The sequence below is a fragment of the Typha latifolia genome, chromosome 4, assembly GCF_019914945.1.
Source record: "Typha latifolia isolate L0001 chromosome 4, TyphaL0001v2, whole genome shotgun sequence".
NCBI classification, from domain to species: Eukaryota; Viridiplantae; Streptophyta; class Magnoliopsida; order Poales; family Typhaceae; genus Typha; species Typha latifolia.
This window is the reverse complement of record NC_133089.1, coordinates 11,978,536-12,002,179: the sequence shown is the minus strand read 5'-3', so window position 1 is coordinate 12,002,179 and position 23,644 is coordinate 11,978,536. Positions and strand designations below refer to the sequence as shown.

Genomic DNA, 23,644 nt, shown 5'->3' with positions numbered 1-23,644 from the left:
AACCGATACCCTGCAGGTCCAGGTGCGACATTTTAGTGTCAATGATCCCCTCTTATCTATGCCTACACATCATCCCCTACCTTCGATACAAAACTCAAGACCAGCAGTGGTGGAACCCAAGAGGCGTGTGGCACCGGTGCGCTTCGTCGATAAGGAGGATTGGCACTTTGAGGATGTGGTTGGTCCCTTCGGAGATGGTGATAGATGTGATCGAGGATTTTGAGAAGAAGATCAACATGCACAAAGGTTCAGACTTGAACCAAGGATCTTTCGCGAACCCGACAATGCTATTCGGGGAGGAACCGCACGCTTGGACTTTTCAAAATTCCAAGGCGGTGATTCAACGGATTGGGTATTTTAAGTTGAATAATACTTTGATTGTCAAGGGACAGCGGAGGATGCAAAGATCCAAATGGCAAGCTTTCACCTCCAAGGAACAGCATTGCATTAGTACAGATCAGTTATTCGTGGTGTAGGATTTATCGGTTGGGCTAATTTTTGTATGAGGATTACACGCAGATTTGGGATAGCGGCATATGAAGATTTTACTACCACATTAAGTAAGATGGTCCACAGGAAGACCGTATTAGAGTACTAAGCAGAATTTGAAAGAGTTAGTAGTCGTTGCGAGCCACCTTGGCCCAAACTGGCACTGATGAGCACATTCATTTCAGGGCTGTGAGATGAGATACAGGCGAATGTTCGTGCTCTATGTCCTACCACTCTTAAGGAGGCCTTTGAGAAGGCCGTGAGGATAGAGCAAAAGCATAAAGCTCTCAAGATGGCAGCGAAAATAAGTTGGCGCAACCAAGATGGGCGGTTAACTCCTAGAATGCCGGTTGGAAATTCTGCGGATTCAAAGACAACGGCTGCTAGTACTAAACCACGACTACCTTTGAGACCTTCTTTCGATATTAGAGGAGGCACAAGACCTCCCATTCAAACTCTCAAACCTGCCCAAGTGGTGGAGCGAAGAGCAAAGGGTCTTTGCTTTTGATGCGATGAATATTTCACCCCCGGTCATCGGTGTTCCAAACCGATCGGGAGTGTGATGCTCATCGACGGTCTCGAGGAGAATGATGAGATTGTTGGTGATGGAGAGTGTTTAGAGGAGGTCCATTAAGAGGTCGTTGAGAAGGGCGCGAAGGAAGATATCTAAGCTAAAATATCGATGCATGCATATTCGGGTACTTCCACGCCGAGGACATTGTGGGTAGATGGACTCGTTAGAAAGCATTATGTGCATATCCTAATCAATTCGGGAAGTACACACAACTTTTTAGACAAGAGGTTAGTGAGGAGATTGGGCTTAGATGCTGAATCGACCACGGGGTTTGACGTTTCTATTGGAGACGGCACGAAGATTCGAGCAGAGAGCTTGTGTCGTCGGGTCGGTATACGGGTGCAAGGACACGACATCATTATGGACTTGTATCCATTGGCGCTGCGAAGACCGGACATTATACTTGGCACTGAGTGGTTACAAAGCTTGGGACCCGTCACTTTTAATTTCATAGCATATGGATGAAATTTAAGCAAGGAACCAAAGATGTGCGACTTGATGGCATTCGGTCTTCGCCAATTCCAGTGATGCAGCTGATGGTGGGGCTGTCTTGTGCGTATGATTTGGCCTATCTTCTTCAGTTAAGACTAGTAGGAGATAAGCCTCAAATGAGTTCAGGTACTATAATTGAATTATTTAATTTATTATATTACTTTTTTGGACTATTTGAGGAGCCACAAGAGTTGCCACCGAGGCGAATGGCAGACCATCGCATAGAGATTGTACCCGGGGCTGCACCAGCAAACGTGAGGCCATATCGGTATCCACATGTGCAAAAAGAAATTACTTCCAAGATGGTAGCCGAGATGTTGGAGCAAGGCTTCATACAACCAAGTCATAGCTCTTACTCATCGCCCGTGCTATTGGTGTGAAAGAAGGACAGGACATGACATTTTTGTGTCGACTATTAGGCACTAAACGCTATTACCATCAAGGAACGGTCTCCCATTCCGGTTATAAAAGAGTTGCTGGACGAGCTTACAGGGTGAACTATATTCAGCAAGCTTGACTTAAGGGTCAGGTATCATCAAATTAGAGTTCACCCGGTGGATGTGCACAAAACTATATTTCGGACTCCGGACGGGCATTACGAGTTTCGATTGACCCTTTTGGTCTCACCAATGCTCTAGCTACCTTTCAAGGCCTCATGAATGATATATTTTGACCTCTATTGCAAAGATATATCTTGATATTTTCTTATGACATTTTGGTGTATAGCAAGACTGAATTTGAGTATTGGTGGCATTTGGAGGATGTGCCTGAATTTGTTGAAGCAAAACCAATTGAAGATCAAAAAGTCCAAGTGCCTGTGGGGAGTGCCACAAGTGGAGTATTTAGGCTACATCATCTAAGCGAAAGGTGTACCGGTGGATCCTCAAAAGGTAGCATGCATGACCGCTTGGCCTATTCCTACTACCATCACAGGATTGCGAGGATTTTTGGGGCTGATCGGATATTATCGCCGCTTCATCGCGGGGTATGGCAAGATCGCTGCTCCTCTCACTTCTTTATTGAAGAAAGACTTTTTAAGATGGACAGATGAAGCCACTACAACCTTTGAAACACTAAAAATAGCAATGACAACGGCGCCCGTTCTGGCGCTACCGAACTTCACCAAAGAGTTCATTGTGGAATGTGATGCATCGGGTGTTGGCATAGGAGTTGTACTAATGTAGAGAGAACGTCTCATTGTCTATCTTAGCAAGGCTTTATTACAAAAATCTCAGCATTTATCTACTTATGAGAGAGAGATTTCTGCATGCGGTGACTAAGTGGATGCCTTAGGCGATTCATTATCCAAACCAATTAAAGGAGCCTTCCATACTTTATGAGACAGCGTATACACACTTCGGCACAGCAAAGATGGGTCACAAAATTGCTAGGATATGATTATGAAATATAATACAAGAAGGGAACGGAAAATAGAGCGGCGAATGCACTACCGCGCCAACCCAATACCGTCGAGCTTGCAGCCTATTATTCTCCTACCATTCCCTTCCTTGACGAGCTGAGGTATGCATGTACATCTAACCCAGATGTTTTTAGATTATTGTAGGAGGTGTTGGATGATCCGGAGCACTATCTAGAGTTGGAGAATTGAGGCGGTTTGCTCCTGGACTGCGGATGCATTCGGGTGCCCGCAAATGAAGGATTGCGGCAGAAATTATTAGAGCACTTCCACCAAACTCTAAAGGCTGGTCATGAGGGTGTCTTGAGGACTTATATGAGGATATCTTAGAGTTGCACGTGGCCAGGATTGAGACGGGATGTGAGGAGCTTTATCCGTGCTTGCGAAGTCTATCAAAGGGCTAAGGCAACCACATTGAAACTGACCGGATTACTTTAGCCTTTACTTATATCGGACCGTGTTTGGGAAGATATTTCTATCAATTTCATATAGGGTCTTCCGCTGGTACATGGTTATTCCGTTATTTTTGTAGTGGTTGACAGATTGAGCAAGAATGCATACTTTTCAGTATTGTCACATCCATTTTGAGCCAAGTTCATGGTTGAAATTTTTGTGAGAGATGTTGCTCGGTTATATGGCATGCCACGTGCAATTGTCTCATATCGTGATTGTGTATTTATAAGCAAGTTTTGGACGGAGTTTTTCATATTGCAAGGGACTCGATTGAACTTTAGTTCGGCCTACCATCCACGAATGGACAGTCAAACCGAGGTGGTCTCAGATCGTGATTGTGTATTTATAAGCGAATTTTGGATAGAGTTTTTCAGATTACAAGGGACTCGATTGATTTTCAGTTCGGCCTACCATCCAAAGATGGACAGCCAAACCGAGGTGGTCAATCGAGACATTGAGCAGTACTTGAGGTGCTTTGTTGGAGAGATGCCGAGACGATGGTTGGAGTTTTTACCGTGGGTGAAGTGGTCTTACAACACCACCTACCACAGCAGTACTGACATGACTCCATTTGAGGCAATGTATAGATGCACAGCTCCAACATTACACGCTTATGATCCAGTGGCATCTGTAGATTAGACGAAGGTGGACTTAGCCTTGATGGATAGGGACGCCACATTGAGAAGGTTGCGTGCCCATCTTAAACTTGCTCAAAATCATATGAAGCAAGTTTATGATCGTAGCCATCGGGAGCAGGAGTTCGACATCAGCAGTTGGGTGTTTGTGAGGGTACAACCGTATCGACAGGTGACCTTGCATCCGATGCATAACCAAAAGTTAGCACATCGCTACTTTGGTCCATTTCGGGTGTTAGAGCATATCGGTCCGGTTGCATATCGTTTGGAGCTCCCTCCGGGGTCGAGAGTGCATCCTGTCTTCCATGTTTCATTACTGAGGGAGCGCATTAGAGATCATGAGGTCATTGGATCAACTCTACTGGAGCCATTGGAGAAGACAGAGATCATAGAGCTAGTTCGAATACTTGCTAGGCGCTAACGACGTCATGGTACCAAATTAGAGATGGAGATTCTAGTCGAATGGCTTGGCAAATCATCCGATGAGGTGACATGGGAGCTAGAGACTGACATTTTGGAGCGTTTCTCCGACTTTTCACCTTGAGGGGAAGATGGGGGAAGCGTGGTGGTCTGATACATTTAGTTAGGATCTTTTCTTATTGCATTAGTTAATTATTTTTATTAAAATAAAATTCATGTAGGTCGCGTTCGAATACAGGAGGGGTCGTGTTCGAACACCCTTGCGAACGCTTGCATCAGGTTCGCAAATACAAAGAACGCGAAATACACATTCAAATGCGGTCGAGCGCGTTCAAACGCCGTGTTTGAACGCCTGCATTGCATTCACACATATAGAGAACACTTTTTGTACGTTCGAACGCGATCGGTGGGAATCCTCTAGAATTAAGGTTACTTATTGTTATTATGATTTATTGGCTAGCATCTATAAATATGTGGATGGCAGCTAAATTCATTATGCTATTGGATTATTGGTTTCTTGTCTCTTTATCTTCTCTCTATCCTAATCTCCCTCCTCCCTCTTCACCAACCTACCACATCTACCGTTGGCAAGGTTTCTCCTAACTTCTAATCTCCTTTATCTATCGAGTCCTCCCCCTTCTTTGGGATCTCGACCACTTCTTCTCCTTCGTCTTTATCCCTTAAAAAACACCACCCATCCACCCTCATCTCCATTATCATTCATAACCCTAACTTCCACTCCGCCTGTCTCCACCACTATCATCCGCAATATATCATATTTTCGTCCCAGTTTCAGTTCGAATTTGCGAATGGCGTAAATACGAAAAACATAGATCAAGGAGTTATTTATCGATTCCACTTAGTTTCGTAATTTTTTAACTACTGAAAAATATTTTATGAATATTTTTACTCAGTTGCGCGGACTGTTTCTTATAATAAATTTAGATCTTGAAGGAATTGTTTGGTAGCCTATCACACGCTAAAGAGAAAAACGCATCTTTATTTTAGTTTGTTAGGTCGAAATTAATAAAGGAGGTAATGATGTAAGCAGTTTGAGGACACGACAGTCTTTTTAAATTTTATTAGAGTTAAATTAGTAAAAATATTCAAAATTATAATCGGATAATTGAGAGGCCTATTATTGCCTATTCAATAATTGAGGAGCTTGCTGCAAATTGCCTTTGCAGAGATCACCCAAAAGAAATTAATTAATTGTAGTTAAAAACAAAAAAGGAGTAGTTCTTTGTCCTCCTCTAATAAGTAATAACTGATGAGAATGCTCTAACTACGGTAAATCTTGTACGAACAAGCCATAGCCTTTGACCGGTCTATCGCTCGAAAATCCCTTCTTCTCCTTCTTCGATGCTCCTGCTGCTGCTGTCCTTTCTTTCCATCCTTTCTCCACTTGACCCTTAGTCACAAAAGGAAAAGAGAAAAAAGGTTAGAATGATCACTCTACTATGATCAACAAAATAAAATATATATATATCTATATATATAAAAAGAATCACCAACTAAATAGAAAAAAGATCCGAGTAGGGAAGAGGGCGTTTGAGATGACGACGAGGGCTGAAGAGCCGAGAGAAGGAGGGGGAGGAGGTGATGGTGGTGGTGGTGGAGTGCTACCGAGGTCGGTGGGTTTTCTTGGGAAGCATCGGTTGACCGCCGCCATTTCCCGCCTTGAGCAAGAGATCCAAGCCCTTCAGGTCTCTCTCTCTCTCCCTTTCTGTCTTGGCAAGTTTCCCATAAATTTTGTTGATTGCAAGATAAAAAGGAGTAAAAAAATCCGACTTGCCCTGTTTGTTCGAAGTTTTATTTTATTTTATTGTCTTTTCTAATAAGGCGGATTTGGATACTGGGACGTGATTGCGATCTGCGACATTTGAAATTCTGAAAAAGAATATCATATTTATTGAATTTCTCCTACTGATGATTCTATTCATCAAGGAAATGCCGAATTGGTTGATTTTTTCCCTCAATCTTTTATATGATCAATGACTTGGAAGCATTTATTGGCCTCGAGGCCAAATACGTTTTTTATAGATCTGCTGCTCTGCAGGTTGCTTGTTAAGCTTCTTGCAGCTCTCTAGATGGCTGTTTGAAGCCACATAAGTGATGCCTTCTTGGCCATGTATGCCTAAGCATTTTAAGCAGGTTGAAGTTAGATTATTTGTGAAGTGGGTTACGGTGTTTGAATTCTTCGGTGGGAAGAATATGGGTCTTTGATTTCTTATCATCTTTGATGTTTTTTGACTAAGGGAAATGCTTCACGTACCCAAAAGCATTATCTCAAGCTATGCTAATGCACTATCATCTGATGTAACCGAATTGAAAAAGGTAAATGTGCCCCCATTGTATTAATTGTTTACACAAATTCTGTAGTAGTGCTCTTGAAGTAATTAAATGAAACACTGAAGTGCTTTCATCTACTTGGAATTAAGATGTTATACAAATTTAATTAGAACTCATGAATAATGTAATACGATTTGTTTATGTAATCTCATTTCTGCGTAAATGTTTGTTGTCGTGCTTGTGAACTTCAATAGCCTCCCAAATGATTAGCTAAATGCGTGTGATTTAATTTTAATTTGGTTTTTCTTACATTGAAGTTGTGATCGAGTTATTAGTCATTTATTTATTAACTTTATCATTTGAGTAGTGCACTGGATCTACTGACGAATCTATCTTTTGGTGATACATAATGGACTTCACAAACATATGAATTTTGGTTTATGGCAATTCGCTAGATGCTATTTTCTAACGTGAAAACTTATAGTTCCTACTTATTAGCAGAGGTGACAGGTTTTAAATTTTCTTTACACATGGGTCAAAAATTATCCTCCTTATTTGCTTTTTAAATATTAACTTCCCATTGTAATATGTACTCCTTCCTCTTTTACAACTTCATGGATATATATATACATAAAATGTACTCATGCCCATATCTTACCATGTTCCTTGTGCACTGGTATGGCCACAACACCAATCCCTTCAACTTGTATTTTCCTGTAAAGAGAGTGGACAGTAGACATCGATTTATATTTTCTTTTTTTGTTGTGATCCCAATAATAGTGTTGTGATTCCATTGTAGCTGGTTATTTTTATTTATGCCAACAATTGTATATGTCATGTGAGAATGTAATTGGAGCTCTCTGCATAGGGACCGGTTTAGATAAATCTTGGAGGATTATCTGTAATTGAAATTATACTTTTGGTTTTTTATCCCCACTACATGGAGTTAGCTATATTGATAATCCTCTATTAGTTACTAGTTAGACAAGGTTTTGCATCAAAGCAAGTGCTGTCATTCTTTGCTTACTAATTTTCTCCCACATATCATTTGGTTTTTCTTTTCCCCTATAAGGAACACTTTACTTGAATGAATTCACTCTTTATTGTTGCATTATCTATTCTCCATTAGACATGATGGAACCATTTTAATTGATTTTCATGCAACTTATCCTCTAAGGGTGCTACTCTTAACTTCTGTTTGATATTATAATTACTTTTTCTCTTAGAACAACTCAACTTATTCGCCTTAACATTGTCATCTTGGAGGCACAATATTTAAATATGTTATTTTCTAGTTGCCCAATATTCTGATCTTTAAAGTGATGTTGAAATATTAGCTATCCTATAATTCTCAGTTTAAGGAGTATAAGACAATTAAGAATACAAAATAGAGACCCTTTCCATTTCAATTAGCAATTTAACTTATGATCCTTTTTCCATCTTGATTCCTTTATAAATTGAGTCCATATACTTGATCTTGGCCTACTAAAATTCTTCTTAGTAAAGAATCCTACTTTAGATTCATCAATTAAGACATCATCATCAACAAATAACACATCTCATGTATTCCTGTGTTAAACAGTTTTACTTATTCTATAAACAATGCTACCAAGCAAGGACTTTACGCTGAATCCTGATACAACATTAGGTACCCTTTTGAGCTTTATTTGATTTAAGTTTGATATAATGCAAGGTTTACAAACTCAAGCTTGAATTAGATTGATTCAAGCCAAATTCATGCTTAAATTTGAGCTTGGACAGGCTTGTTTTTTAAGTTTGATTTGAATTTTCCAACTATCGTTATAAGTGGATTGTGTTTGGACTCACTTGAAAGAGGGTCAAAATTAAGCTCTAACTGAAATAGCAGTTAGCCTCGAACTGACATCAAACATGCCAAGGTTGATCATCAATCATTAATTCCATTCTTCTCTTCATCGTGAATTCTTTTAACTTCTCCTTTCCAATCAGTTTTTAGGTTATCATTTCGTAGAGCATTACGTATAACACCATTAGCATATGTTGTGCAGTTGCACCCCTTTACAATATAGCGTTACTTTACATTACATGTTACTTTATCTACTATTCTAGTATGAAAAAGATGTATTTGACTAGGTGTCTTTTGGACTATACACTAACATAGATGAGCTCATACACAAGCACACAACATGCATTTTTATATAGAAAAACTGAAATTTCCTATATACATTGAGAACTGTAATGGGTCCTGAGAATTTCATTGTTCATCAGTATATTCTCTATGTTTGTTATAACTGTGTCAGTTTTGATCAAGCCTAATTTCTTATTTAGATTGTGTCTTCAAGAGTGGTTGAAGCTGGAAGGATAAGTTGCATACCTGTATGCAAACAAAGTCCACAACTAGTTTACATCTAGTTGGTTTTTGACCTGCCTACCATGTTTCAAATGGAAACTCTCAGCCATAGTTCATCCTTATCATTCTAAACTGTCTACTAAGTACTAACCAAAATCAAGGTACTTCAAGAATTTTATAGTATCAGCTCTCTGCTGCAAGTTGAACTTTTCTTTGTTTTACTTTAACTGTTAAGGAGATTTATGTGCAAAACATAATATATATTGGTGAGTGCATTGTAAAATAAAAATGGGAATTCACTCCACATATAGTAAGTTTGAAAAAGGTGGATCAAATAATCCTTTTTCTTTCTATAACTTTTAGAATGTGGGAGTTGGTGCACTCTTTTTTCAACTATATTTTTATCATGTAGTCGGCCATGATCCCTTGACAAAAGTATGCTCTTTTGCTTTCCTTGTAGGGCGAGCTAAATGAACTAGAAACAATGGAACCTTCTTCAGCAGCATGCAAGGAGTAAGTTAACCTTATGTTCTGTCTGGGTCTTTGTATTGCATAATTTAGAACCACAATCAGGTAATACCTATTTATCATTGTTTGAATCTGCAGAGTTCTCTTAGGTATGGAAGGCAAACCTGATGCTCTTCTTCCTGTGTGAGTACTCGGCTCGACCCATTTGTTATGTGAATTGTTGATTTTTAGCAGCTTGCTGTAATCTTTTCTTCACCTTTACAATATTGGTGATGCTTTTGCATATCTCTATTGATATTTTGGCAGCTGCAGCGGCCCGGAAGATGCTTCTTGGGACAGGTGGTTCCGGCGTGTTCGTAGCTCTCATAGCCGCAAATGGTGGACGAACAAAAGTTCTGATTTTTCCTGATGTTGGTCTCTGGAAAACAGTTGATAGAAACTATGCAAAATGTACAGGTGACTAGTTGATGCTGGTTAAGGTTATTACTCTACTCGGATGTCTCTGTAACAGATTATTTCTACAACTGGATCACTTTTCTCGGTACAGAATTACTCAGGAGCCTGTTGTTGTTATTACAGGATATGTGTATGTGAAAATTCCACTCTTATTAGGTCTTTGGTTGGGAAAAAAAAATGGTGTTGTTTTGTGGAGAATCATTGTAACATGTTTTAATCTACAGTTCATTAATTCTCATGATACTGAAGAACTGCTGATGCAACTTCTACCCAATTGTTTCTTTGGACAGCATGCATATTTTGTTTGATATGAAGGAATGGAACTTCTACCCAGTTATTTGGGGTCTGTCAGATCTGCGTACATTGTACAGAGAGGAGCTAGCTTCATGTAGCTTTTTGTGATTGGTTATTGTTTAGTGTTCAAATATTATCTCATAAAGAAATCGTTGTACTCGATCAAATAAATGAGGTGAACTCTTCGTCATCGGATTGCAAGATATATCTCAGATCAAGACTGAAGTCTGATTTGTTTTTCTTAAATGATTAATAGAAAAAGTCTTTATGGAAACAAATGTTTTAGGCTTAAGGCAGACTAGGTTGGATTCCAAGGTGACGGATGTATCTTATTCAATATCAATCAGGAGAGATTAGAACAAATATTTAATATGTAGAATTAATCAAAGAACACGAGCAAGCAGCAGAACATTAAGGAACAAAGAATGATTTAAGTTTCCTAGTGTCAGAAGAGTGCAAAAAAGCAATTTAAGTTTCCAACATGCTTTTTCTCACGAAACGATGGAGAAAACAACCAACGGTGACTCTTCGTGCAAGGTACATTGAGCACAAGATGGCTTTTCAACTATTCTCACTCTCTTAATATGCACCAGCACTATAGAAAGTGGGCTAAATATGAAAACCTTGAAGCTTCAATGTTTAATGTGTAAACAAACACTAACATCCGAACCTTTCAGAAAGAATGCCACCGAGGAAATGCTCGTTTTACAGGAAGAGGTGCACAGGATTCTGCAGCCATAGGCCAATCCATTTTCTGCAGAAATTCACAAGGCCTCAACATGCAACAACAGGGTTCTGCATACTTGTTTGTTTTCTAAGGTTAAAGAACTACCAAAATGCTCCTTTCCCTCACCCTTTTCTTTTAAAGGGAATGGATAATCGCCGGTTGATCTGACTCTCAACACTGTATTCCTTGCATGTTGTGATGCTTGCTGAATTCAGTCAATTCATTCTCTGATTGCTCACTGGAGAGCAGACCTCGAATGTTTTTGCTCCTAGAGCCTGCAACCTATGGAAGTCTTCTCAAGAGAGCTAAAGAGCCCAATATTTCCATTTTCCAAAGCTACTGAATCTCCACTTCTGAAATTAAAATCTTTTGAATGAAGGTAGAAATTCAACTCAGGAAAACATCTCATAAGACAATAATTGGAAGATTGTGCAATGAGCAAGCTTTCCAACAATGTCTATGTAAGGAGATGTCACTTCTTCTTCAACTAGAGCATTGGTGAATTCTTTAACAGTATCTCATGGGTGGTTCTCGTTCAGGTATCTGAAAATTTGGTCCATATTTCACCAAGTGTTAAGACAATTTTAATGGCATATAAAAATCTAAAGATGATAATATAGTTATCAATGACAATCCACATGGACTAAAAAGGAGCAAAGGAATGGTCCATGAAAACATGAGCGTTATATGACCATCTCCATAGATTGGTGAATATTTAGAACTGGTTGCAATGATCTTATGATCTTTGTATTATTAGCAAACTGATGGAGTCAACCATATATAATAAACACAAGCTGAATACCAAAAGTTCACTTATTTCTAATATTAACTCACAAGTACCATGGCCTATTTAACCTGCATGACAGAGAAACACAATTTGAGCAGCCCAACATCTTTTATGACGAGAATCTATTAGAAAGACATTAATTGGTCCTTGATTGACAATTAAACTTAGGATATAAATTATTGCTATTAGAAATTTTTCTAATAATTTACTTTCATGCACTTCATAACTCTTAACACTTAGGCTTGATTTAACAGTGAGGTTATATATTTTGAGTTAACTAATTAATAGTTAAGCTTTTAGGATAACTATGTGGATAAGGTCTTTCTTAACCTATGCAATTGAGAGTTCTCAACTTCTCATTCACACCTTATTAGTAAAGAAAAGATGGGACTCATGGGAGGCTATGAAATATGGAAATGGATATGCATGATACAGTTAGATATGCTAAGGATACAGCATACAAATATACTTATACTTGTGTATGTTTACATATAAGCCTCTCTATATAAAATATATATTTGTGTATTCATGTATTTTATTGGGTATTTTGCAGACATTCCTTGCAAAATTTCTTATTTGCATGTATACCACTCAAAATATATGGTTTTTGCATGTAACCTTTTTAAAATCCTTTCTCGATATGATGTGGCTAAACTATAGACATATCCATGTTTCAAAAGTGTTTCACTTAGTGTGACGATAAGGCATGCCCCTTGCATATAAGAGGTCACAGGTTCAAGCCATGGAAACAACCCAAAAGTATTTAATGCCAACATATATTCCCTTTCCTAAGGCTTCGCACTTTAACCTTTGTATAAATACCTCTCTAATGAATACATGGTTTTAGCATTTAAGAGGTGAAGAGAAAAGAAGCTCTCTTCTGTCACATGATGGGTCAAAGGCCATGAGGCCTTTCAGAGCAAGTCCAAGTACTAATCCTTCTTCTTCTTTCTTATCCTAATGCATTGACAGGTCCATTCCAAACTCAAAGCCCTAACAGGAAATAATTCATACCTCTCCAATTGCCCATTCTTCCTTTAACCAGATACTGTCATCTTGACCTTCCTCTTGCTGCTCCCTGTTGCAGAAATAGGTAAGCAGAAACTAACAACATAAAGTAAAATTTCCCAACTATGGTCAGTACATGATATTCAAAACAAAACAAAAAGAAAATCAGTACATGATTGATTACTGTCCAGAGAAAATAAACGAGGAAGAAGGAAATTTCAAAATGTGTAAGAAGAAATAATGAAATATTGAAGCATTTCTGAGACTTGATCATGCTAATGTGATAATTACTTTCTTTCATTTGCAGATCAAAGAACACTGATAATTGATTGACAGAATCTCATTCAATAATTAGTTAAAATTAGGAAGCCAATGTTTTGAAAAGCAGTCAAACCTTTTCTTGTTACAAACATCTGGATTGGAGGGATAGGCAAAGTATTGATGTTTCTGCTTAGAAAAAAGCAGCCAAATCTCAGTTTCTGTTTCGCTCCCCACAAAAATATTGATGTTTCAGCTATTTAGGCAGTTTCAGGGCTGGTTTCAACTTTCAACAGTTTCTATTTTGATATTTTCTTAACAAAAGAAATATGAAAAAAACACAAAACAAAAACAAAAACAAATGAATAGATCCCATAGTTCTAAGTGGAAATTGTTGTGTAATTTTTCATCAACTGTTATGCAAAATACTGATCCAACTAAATATTGTTAATATTATTAATCAAAGGGCCCATAACCCAAAACATGGCCCTTCATAAATAGTAAAACTCAAATATGGACCTAAAGTTATTTTATGGCCCTTGCTAATCCCAATATATATTTAAATAGAAACTATAGTACACTTACATTTGATACAACCCCAACTTCTCATGTTGTCTCTGGGTAGAAACATGTGTTAAGAACACTCAATAGAACTATGCTATTCTTCATTCTGACATTGATACTCGCAACGTAGCCAACCGAAGGCTGACTGGCATGGTTTATTGTTGTATGAAACATTTAAAACAACTATAAACAGAAGTTGTCTTACTAGAAGTCTTCTCCTTACACATCAGGTGGATAAGAATATCAGACATGTAATAATTCAACATATCATCTTGCTAAAACACATGCTCTAGAAGCACCACCATTCTGTGAATTTTGTTCTTACATGAGTAATTCAACATATTCGTGCAGACCATGTGTTCTGATTTCATTGGATATCCCATCATACATATTACAACAATAGCAATATAGGTTTTAAAGGATGTTGAAGGTAAATGACCAGGAAAAAGCCCCAAATGTCAGCATTTAATGTCTCATATTCAGCATTTATAAGTTGGTTGATGGAATACTGAAGCATTTTCTTATATCTGAGCATCCAAACTTGTGCATCAAAAGTCTTTCTGCTTGTTATTAAGTTAAATTTCTATGCAGATAAAAATGCACAAATTTGAGAATTTAAAACCTCAAGAGCAGTGCAGAAACTTACCCGCTAAATGCCTGATGAACTGTACTTGAAACTATCGGCTTGTCAAGAAAGCTCGATGATTGATTAAATTGTGTTGGGCCGAGAGAGAAAGGAAGCTGGTCATTTCCAGTAGCCTTGGCACTGTTATTAAAGTTGTAGCCTGGTAAACCTCCAGATGGCTGGTTTGGCATCGGCTGACCAAATGTGCCTGCAATCTACATAACTCAGCAATAACTCCAGAGAAAATATGCGATGAAGGAAAAAAAGAATTGCTTGTTAATTCAGGATAGAAGCAAAGCATATAGGATCTTAAATGATGTACTCGTTCTCCCTTATGAAACTTTAAATAAGATGGATGCAATAAGAACATAGAGTAATAAAATATCATATACCCATTAGCAGATTAAATTGAAATGCTAATGCCCCTTTGGCACTTTCTAAGAAACAATCCTAATAATCCAACAGAAGTCATTTTTCTGGTTAGACTAATTGATCATAATATTAAGTAGCCATAAAGTGAAGCACAGATACTTAGCTTGGTGGTTCATTTTCTTCTCACCACAAACTTCTTCCTACAGAAGGGGCAATATTTTCTTCTCACCACAATAGTTTCAGATATAGGTATTCAGGAGATGTCACTGATGAATAAGCCCCAAATTCAAGACATTAAGTTCTTGGACAGTGGATTAACAGATGAAGCTCCAACTAATAAGTATCAATATTCTTGAAGCTAACTGTGATGGTCAGACATTTTGGTGAGAGAACAGAGATATCATGGAATAATGCTTCCAATAGGTCTATAGGAAAGAAATGACTGCTCCAATCATAGCGGTAAGTAGTTAGCATAACCTTGCAACTTAGTAAAAAAAATATCTGGCAAGAACATCAAAAGAAATCCCATAGTCCATGGATTTCTCCAGTCCAGGTAACATTTACCTGCCAGTTAACACATCAATTGCTCTAAAAACTTAACTTGTTAGAAAATAGTGATTTTTATATTTTTATATTTAACACTTCCCTTCACTTTGGGGCTGAGATTTTTTTATAAGCCAAAGAAATAGACTCAATTTAAATGAGTAGATATTTTATATTTAAATGACCAATAGACCTGGCAAGATTCGAACTCCAGAATTTTGTTCTGTTCTGATCCCATTATAACATACTAACTACTCTAAAAACTTAAATTATTTAATAACAATGATTTTTATATTTTATATTTAACACCGCCAAATCACAAGCTGGCTTGCACGATAAGAGATCAATAATGGATTCCATGTCTCAGACAATGTGATGGTAATGACGCATCATTAAGTTAAATTGATAAGGACAGGAACAGCAGTGGCACAAACCAAACTATGAAGAAACAGGGAAAATTGCAGGTATGTGGACAGCTATCAACAATATCATACCTGGTGTCCCGAATTTCATCTCCGATCCACCAGGAGTTTGGCTGGTTTTCTGAAAAAAGCTTGGCTGACCAAAAGTGGTATCAGGTGTTCCTTGTGCAGGGGTCCTGAAAAAAGAAAAATACTATTTGAAAGAATGATGAAAAATGAATTCAGAGAATACAACCAACATATCTGCATTATGGCTTCTATATTTCTACATTGAACACAAAATATTTGAGAAAGACTAGTACTTATTTCTTTTTCTGGAAGTAGGAACAGAACTTGCCTTAAGCCAGATCCAAGATTAGTTGCAGCTGCAATTTGACTAAAACTTGAAAATGAAGGTGGTGTACTACTTTGAGAACCCCCTATCGATGTGGTGCTCTTGGCTCCAGGAAATAGGCTGGTCCCAGAAAGTTTAGAACTTTGCGATACAGAGGGATTGCGGAGCAAATTATCAAATTCAACCAACTTAGAATTCAGTAGGTTTCTCTCTCTTTCGACCTGTACAAGAAAAACCAAGCACATTAGATTGTATAGCAATACATTAATACTTATTCAGTAGTATGTTGATTTGAATTAACATAACATAATCTGCAATGCCAACTTTAATTCTTTAATCCTTCCTCAATTAGACATAAGTACCTCACCAATGCAAGCTTTTCACATATTATTATAAAGCATATGGAAGTTTGTCGAAAATCCATGTAAACTAAACACCATTAAGTTTTCGACAATCTAAGGAGGTGCAGTCAGCAAATTAAACAGCTTGATTAGATATATGTCTAGTATGAAAGCACATTACTAGTATAGATCTAATTTCAATATAGCCATTCTATATTCTAAGTCAAATGTTACTGAGAAGGAAATATTTCCTTCCGAATATAAAAGGGAAAGAAAAGGAGGGAAGCAGATTAGTCATCTCACAATGGACTGAAAACTGAGCCCTTTCCTAGCATCTTCGTACGCAAGTGCTCGAAGTTCCTCAAAGCTGACATCACCAACAATGTCACATGGACCACTGGAATTAAAAATAAATATCTCAGCTGGGAGAATAGCGTTCATTAGATAAATGGGACCACAAATATGGAATTTTTAAGTAGTAAAATAGTCCTGATTATGATTCTTTGTATTGTACAACAGAGAAAAATATCAGGATATATAGAGGTTGCAGTATTAATCATAGCATTCATTACGAGTATCAAAAGCCACTTATTAAAATTCGTTGGTTACCTTTTCCTATGGCCATAACAAGTAAGTTTCCAAAGGGGTGCCTCATTCTTATAATCTTCAGCAATTTGACGCTTGCAGGATTCAGGATCAGTGCATCTAAAAGATAGAAAGGATTTCTTTAGGTTAACTATTCAATAGTCTGTTCAAGAGATATAAAGGAAGCATAATGACAAAAGAGATATTTAATGACTACATTATCAAATAGAAACTCACATATGGACAGCTGCTTGAAGCTGTGCATCAGTTTGTTTCGAAGAAGTTGCATTTGCCGAGGCTAAAGAGGACGATCGAGTCCATTTATTTTCAAAAGGCTGATCCAGGAAATTGCAAATACCAGTTATTTAGAAATAAGATGAACAGGAAATATATAGAGTGTGGAAACTAAATTAACACAAGAAAAATCCCAGTAGACTTGATACTATAAATTAATGCCAGATACCAATGGGCCTAGATAGTTCTAATAATATGTCTCAACCTGCACAAAAAGCTGTTAATTCATAGAACACCAGTTGTTTGAAAATTACTCTAACTCCAAATTGGCTTGCCCTGTGTGTGTAATCAGATGCTCTTTATTTTAAAAAAGAAAAAGAAAAAAAGATGCTCTTTGAGATGGTCATTTGCCTCTTCTACGAGTAACATAAACAAAATTTGGGCATATTACAGTACTAACTAAATCACAGTCTGCATGCACACGATTCTGTCAAGAGCAATTCCAATCAGAAACTTCACCGATTCACTGGCTGTAGTCCCACAATTATGATGGGAATTAGATTTTTCATTTATTTTTTATTGTGGATGTATTTTTATCTAAAATGTTAGGTTTGATTTTAAAGTGTACAATTTTATTAAAACTCCTAAAAATCTAGAAGATATTATTATTAGTTTGTTGTAAGGTAAGTTTGTTAGGATTTAATTGTTATTTAAGTAAAAAGAGTCACATTTTAGTTATATACTAGATTAAAAGAAATCTGAATAAGATCAAATTATAAAATTCGATATAATTTCTTCATCTCTACATATGGATGGAAATTTGAAATAATATCTTTGTGAAGGATCCGACATTTATTCTTCCTCCCCTTCTCCTCCCTCTTCTCTTCTCCTACCTCATTTGTCTCTCTTTTTGTGGTGGATTCCAGACTTTCTTTGTCCCCACAATATATGTAAGTTTAATTTTTTTTCTCCTTAAGCTTGGTGGGTTATATTATATTCAAGGTTCGAAAAATTGAGATCCGAATCGGACTTCCGAAAAAACGATACATATCAGCCGGACTAGCCAAATCAGCCGTATCGGTTACCTGAATCGGATCGAACTTTTTTTAATTACATGAAATTCCAAATATTATTTAAAAAACAGAATTTTTTAAAAAATTTAAAAAACATGACAAAAAAATAATAATTAAACACATATGAGCCCTAAAAATTAAAAAAAATGTACTAACTTACTCAAAAATCAAAACTTCGATGAATACCGAACTGACTCTCGTAATTCTCTGTGGTCGTCATCATCATAATCACCATAAATTTATAAATAATGATGTTTAGAATCTCGTGCTCCAAAAAAGTGATTGTATTATATTATTTAATAATCAATATATGGATCTTGTGTCTAAGAATACTAAGAACGATATTGAAGATATTGAGAAGAATAATAACCAACATATGAATCATGTGATGGTTACAAATAATGAATATTTGATGAACAATAGTTCATTGGAGTTCGCCGAAGTTCGACGGAGTTCGTTAGAGCTAGATCTCTCCATTGAAAAATAAGAGTGAGAAGAAAAGGAGAAAGGAGTTAGAGAGAGAAAGAGAGAGAGTGAGAAGAAAAGAGTAAAGAGAGAAAAGGAAAGAACTTGGGGACATCAATTAAAACTAGGTTAGATCCAGATCAGATCCATAATGGATTTGGCCCGATTTAATTAAAACCGGTCGATCCCGATCTTGGTCGATCCCAGTCATTTGACTGGGATTGGGCATGGATTGTGATCGGGTCTGGCTGATCCGACAAACCTTGATTATATTTTTTTCCTAATATGAAAATAGTACTTAGAGGCAAATAAAGAGATTCATGGCCCTATCTTTCTTAGTAGATCTAGGTATCTCTTTATCTTTTTTTCATATCAGCATGTTGTTTCATCCTTAGGCCACATCAAATTAATATTTGGAATTAAAGCCTTTGCCCAAGAGTATTTTGTAGCAAGGCCTAGGCCACCAACACAAATAAAGGTAGAGTGCGAGCCTCGAGTAGACTCAGCCCAACTGATCCAACATAAATAAAATTGGGACTCCCCATTTGAATGCAAACACAATCTGATTGACCTGACTGCAATATACTGAGATAGCTTTAGGTCAACTAGAGTCTGTAGGTATTCCGAATGCTCTTGAGAGGTAAACCATTACTGACAAATCAAGTCCGGCCTCCAACATAAGTCATCTCAGGCCAACAAAGCTCACAATAAAATTCTTAGGCCAACTATCCTCAAGTAGGTGGTGTCTAAGGCCACGACCGATCAGTAGTTAGACATGATCTATTATATTTCTTCATTTCTGGATGTCTAAGTTAGCATACTTGTCTCATGTAACAAAAAACTGTTACAACTTGTTAGCTTCCCAAACAAAATGGATGTACTAATCAATCACCAAACTGCTTCATAAACATGCTCATATTCTAAGCAAAAAGATATCAAAGCTCACAAAATGAAAATAAATCCTTACCCATATGTGCTCCTCAATCACATTTCTGATTACTAGATTAAAGAGACTGTAAACTAGAATACATCAACTAACCACTGAAGTAATTTCAAGTTCTGAAACCAATAAAGGTGATCAAAGCCACACACCTCAATATCAGCAAGTATCAATTTGCATTAAAGGTACCAGTTAAACATCACCAAAAACCACCCAAGTGAAGTCAACAAAAGCTCGATTAGGGTTCACAACGACCAATAACGTCTACTCACTCCGACTCCCATGATAGTATAAGAGTAATATGATCAAAAGAGAGATGCACAAGGATTCACAAATGATGAAAAAAGAGGTGCTCCACTGCATATGGTTCCTACCAATGCAAGATCTAAAGAAGGCAGCATGTACAGTTACAGCATCTTGCCCTTCTGCTAGAGGCCAATTTTGTGATTCAAAGTTTCAAACCCATGACCGCATGGCTCATAGTGGAAAATCTTATTAACCAATTAAGTGGCACCCTCTGTTAGAAACATGCTTCTATTAGTTCTAAAATAAAATAAATTACCTTTATAACGAAACACCAGTATATAACACCTATCCATAATAACCAATATCATTCACAATACCGCAGCTAACAGAGAGAATGGAACTGAAAGATCACTACCTTAGCTGGACTCTGATATTTAGCACCATAATTTGATTCACCTTTCAACTGGGAGTTGTTTTGCACCCCAAATCCAAAAGGATTAGGCTTTTGTTGTTGACTTGTCTGTGCAAAAGGCGAGGATCCTTGGGAACCAAATCCAAACACATTTGGCCTCGACTGCTGTTGAGACACATGTGCAAATTTGCATTGTGCTCCATATTTACAGCTGGAAAGCAAAACGTAAAAATAATTTGTTATTGTTTGGATAAGAAAGATAGGGCCACCTAAATTGAGCAAATCCAGAGTTACAAAAGCATAAAATGACCAATGAATTATGCAAAAATAAATGCCAAGATTGTACTAAGTTACTGACAATATGAATCAACTGTTGCAAACAACATAGTAAGTGGTGTGATGTTTACAGAATGATGATTAATAGAGCACAACTACTTCACAGAGAAGTGATCAACAAGACAATACCTACTATTTCTTGTCTATCCTCAAACACAATCAAGACTTTCTCATTGCGGCCTCACTATATTTAGATGCAAATTCAGACATTCGCCAATGACAGTATATTCTACCTTTAAATCATAATATAAGCTTATACAAACATAATTCCATTCTGCATTTACGTTTGATTTCATTAAATCACTTTATCATAGCTAAGTAGTCTTATGACAGTCATTAAGAGGGAAAAGGTCCTTGAAACAGATAAGCTTTCAAGATCTTTGCACCGCATCGGCCGCAATATGAAATTTGCATTCAGATTTTCTTCATCCAGGGATGTTTTCCTATTTCCCATAAAAGGTCACTTTCCATGATGTGTTTCCGTACTAACTCATTTCCCTACCTAAGTATTTCAGCTATCCTATCCTCCGCAATTTCTTGTCCTCCTCTTGTTATTTTCCGTGATCATCTTTAACAAAGAGGAGGAGGAGAACAACAGTGAACACATTAGAAATCTCAACCTCCGCCCTCCATCTCTATTCTAGTGCATGATTCGACGAAAGGTTTCTCCTCTTGTTATTTTCCGTGATCATCTTTAACAAAGAGGAGGAGGAGAACAACAGTGAACACATTAGAAATCTCAACCTCCGCCCTCCATCTCTATTCTAGTGCATGATTCGACGAAAGGTTTCTCCTCTTGTTATTTTCCGTGATCATCTTTAACAAAGAGGAGGAGGAGAACAACAGTGAACACATTAGAAATCTCAACCTCCGCCCTCCATCTCTATTCTAGTGCATGATTCGACGAAAGGTTTCTCCTTTTCCACTCATCTAGTGCGGTATCATCAAATCGAAGCAAGATGAACGACTAAATCAAAGAAGAGCCAGAAGAAAGAAGAAGAATTAGATAAAAGAAAATGGAAGAGAACAAACATTTAAACGCAAACGTTACCAACCTGCCGCGCAGAAAGTTTCTACAGGGCTCCTGCCTTCGATTCATAACCCCACTCCCCTTGCTCCAAAATCCCAAAAAAAAAAAAAGTAACAAAGATATGGATCACAACTAAAGGAGAGAGATGCCTCGGCTGGGAGCAAACTGAAGCCCGAGGGTGACTGTAACTTGGATAGGTTTTTGATGTTATAACACTTTATTCCGATTCTGAATAGCGAATAGTGGGCGTAGGTGAAGAATAAGTGATAGATATCCTAAATTATTATTCCCTTACTCCAAGCAAGCTCGGGAATCCTGTTATTTATATTGGATCCCCTCTTTCTGGTCTAGGGCTAAAGGAGTGGTTTTCTTTGGAGATAAAATAAATAATTAATTACACTCAGATCCTTCAATTGTTGCACATTTTCATATATGGCCTTATTTATTTTTTATGATATATGTCACCCTAACTATAAGAACACCTTTAAAGTATCTATTTTCTTAGTTAGCCGTTAGATATTTCTTTTAAAAAAATTTAGACTATCTAGGAATTAGTTTACCCTCATTTTAGAGGAGAATAAAAATTGAAGACAAAATGATTATTTTAAATTTTTTTTGTTAACATTGTCAGGGGTGAGGGGGAACATGTCTAAATAGGTAAATAGTTCAAGGAATATTAGTGTAATTTAAAAAAAAAATTGTTAGTAAAAAGACAGAAAAATTAAGAAATTTGCATATGACACTCTGCTTTTTAACGAAATTATAATTTTTATCATATATTTTTATTATTTATAAATTGAGCTTTATGAATTAATAAATATGTGTAGAAAATACCTTGAGTTAGATTTAAATTAACACCATAAGAATATTTTATTAAGTAGAGATATTTTATTTCTAAAATTACTAAAATGTTATCATTTATAAAATAATTAAAATACTCTTAGTATGACTTGGTTGAGGTTATTTTCCTAATATTTTTAATATTGTTAAATTAAATTAAATGTTTGGTTAAGTTTAACTATTAGATCTAATAACTTAGTATTTTCTGCACATATTTACTAAATTATAAAATTTGATTTATAAATAATAAAAATATAAGATATAAACTATAATTTTATTAAAAAAATAGGATGTTATATGCAAATTTCCATGATTGTGAGCTCTGAAGCTATAATATTTCCATGGAAGAAAGAGAGGAGGGTCATAGCATTGGGTTATTTGTATTCCCGTTGCAGTATTGATGCATTAATATCCGGTTTGATGCAAAGTCTGGGTTTTTGGAGGCCCTCTTAACTATACAGAGGAAAAACCTTGTTCATTTGGAGAAAATGTAAATGATTATTATGGTATAGCAAGTAAACAATCACTTAGATTTATATCGATAAGTAATATATTTATTTCTCCTCTTCTCTCCTATCTAATAATTTATAAATATATATAAATATATATATATATATATATATATATATTAGTTACTATTTAATTCTTAAAAAGACATTACTTCAATCGATAATTATTTTAATCACTCTCTTTCTTTTCTCCTATTCCATCTATTATAAATAGTATTTTAGTTATTTGTTAAATTATTATTTTAACTTTATGTTATATTAAGTATAATTATTATACACTATAAACATACAATCAAAAATAATAATTGCTTACATCGGTATAAGTTTTCTTATGCTAGTATTAGAAATAAGAACAATTATACTACTATTAATTTTATTCCACAAGTGAACGAAGTTATTGTGATAAGTTAGATATTATTCTAGAATAAAAAGAATTTATTCTTAAAATGAATGAGACTTAATTTATACTGTGTTCACTGTAGAACATTACTTGTCGTGTTAAATAATTAGAAAGATCATCTTATTCTAGATTGAACACTCCACAGTCTAAATGGAATAGAAATTGGAGAAAGCAATTACTACAATGTGAAACCAATACCAGATACCAGATGACTTCTCCCCTCCTTTTCTTCTCCATTAATTATAATTCACTAAATAACTCAAGATGTCCTCGT

The 23,644-nt window shown here is 36.5% G+C and overlaps 2 protein-coding genes across 5 annotated transcripts; one reads left to right on the top strand and one right to left on the bottom strand.

Annotated features, from left to right (window-relative positions):
- The first annotated feature begins 5,763 nt into the window (after positions 1–5,763).
- Positions 5,764–10,376, top strand: LOC140786494 (guanine nucleotide-binding protein subunit gamma 2-like). Of its 3 annotated transcripts, XM_073134973.1 has the most exons (5): positions 5,764–5,920; positions 6,020–6,186; positions 9,562–9,614; positions 9,708–9,752; positions 9,876–10,376. In XM_073134973.1, the coding sequence occupies exons 2-5, from the start codon at positions 6,037–6,039 to the stop codon at positions 9,976–9,978; spliced, it is 351 nt and encodes a 116-aa protein (XP_072991074.1). In that variant the 5' UTR covers positions 5,764–5,920; positions 6,020–6,036; the 3' UTR covers positions 9,979–10,376. The 3 variants fall into 3 exon arrangements, with proteins under 3 accessions (XP_072991074.1, XP_072991073.1, XP_072991072.1); XM_073134972.1 differs by having other exon boundaries at positions 5,773–6,186; XM_073134971.1 differs by having other exon boundaries at positions 5,806–6,186; positions 9,882–10,376.
- Positions 10,377–10,730: 354 nt separating this feature from the next.
- On the bottom strand, positions 10,731–21,964 carry LOC140786493 (zinc finger CCCH domain-containing protein 46). Of its 2 annotated transcripts, none has more exons than XM_073134970.1 (10): positions 21,647–21,964; positions 20,259–20,466; positions 17,123–17,220; positions 16,910–17,005; positions 16,604–16,697; positions 15,963–16,180; positions 15,698–15,801; positions 14,310–14,496; positions 12,848–12,911; positions 10,731–11,589 (listed from the first exon to the last, which is right to left on the bottom strand). In XM_073134970.1, exons 1-10 carry the CDS (start codon positions 21,688–21,690, stop codon positions 11,554–11,556), a joined length of 1,149 nt encoding a protein of 382 aa, XP_072991071.1. In that variant the 5' UTR covers positions 21,691–21,964; the 3' UTR covers positions 10,731–11,553. The 2 variants fall into 2 exon arrangements, 1 of the variants encoding a protein (XP_072991071.1); XR_012108645.1 differs by having other exon boundaries at positions 10,936–11,589; positions 14,310–14,503.
- Positions 21,965–23,644: the final 1,680 nt, after the last annotated feature.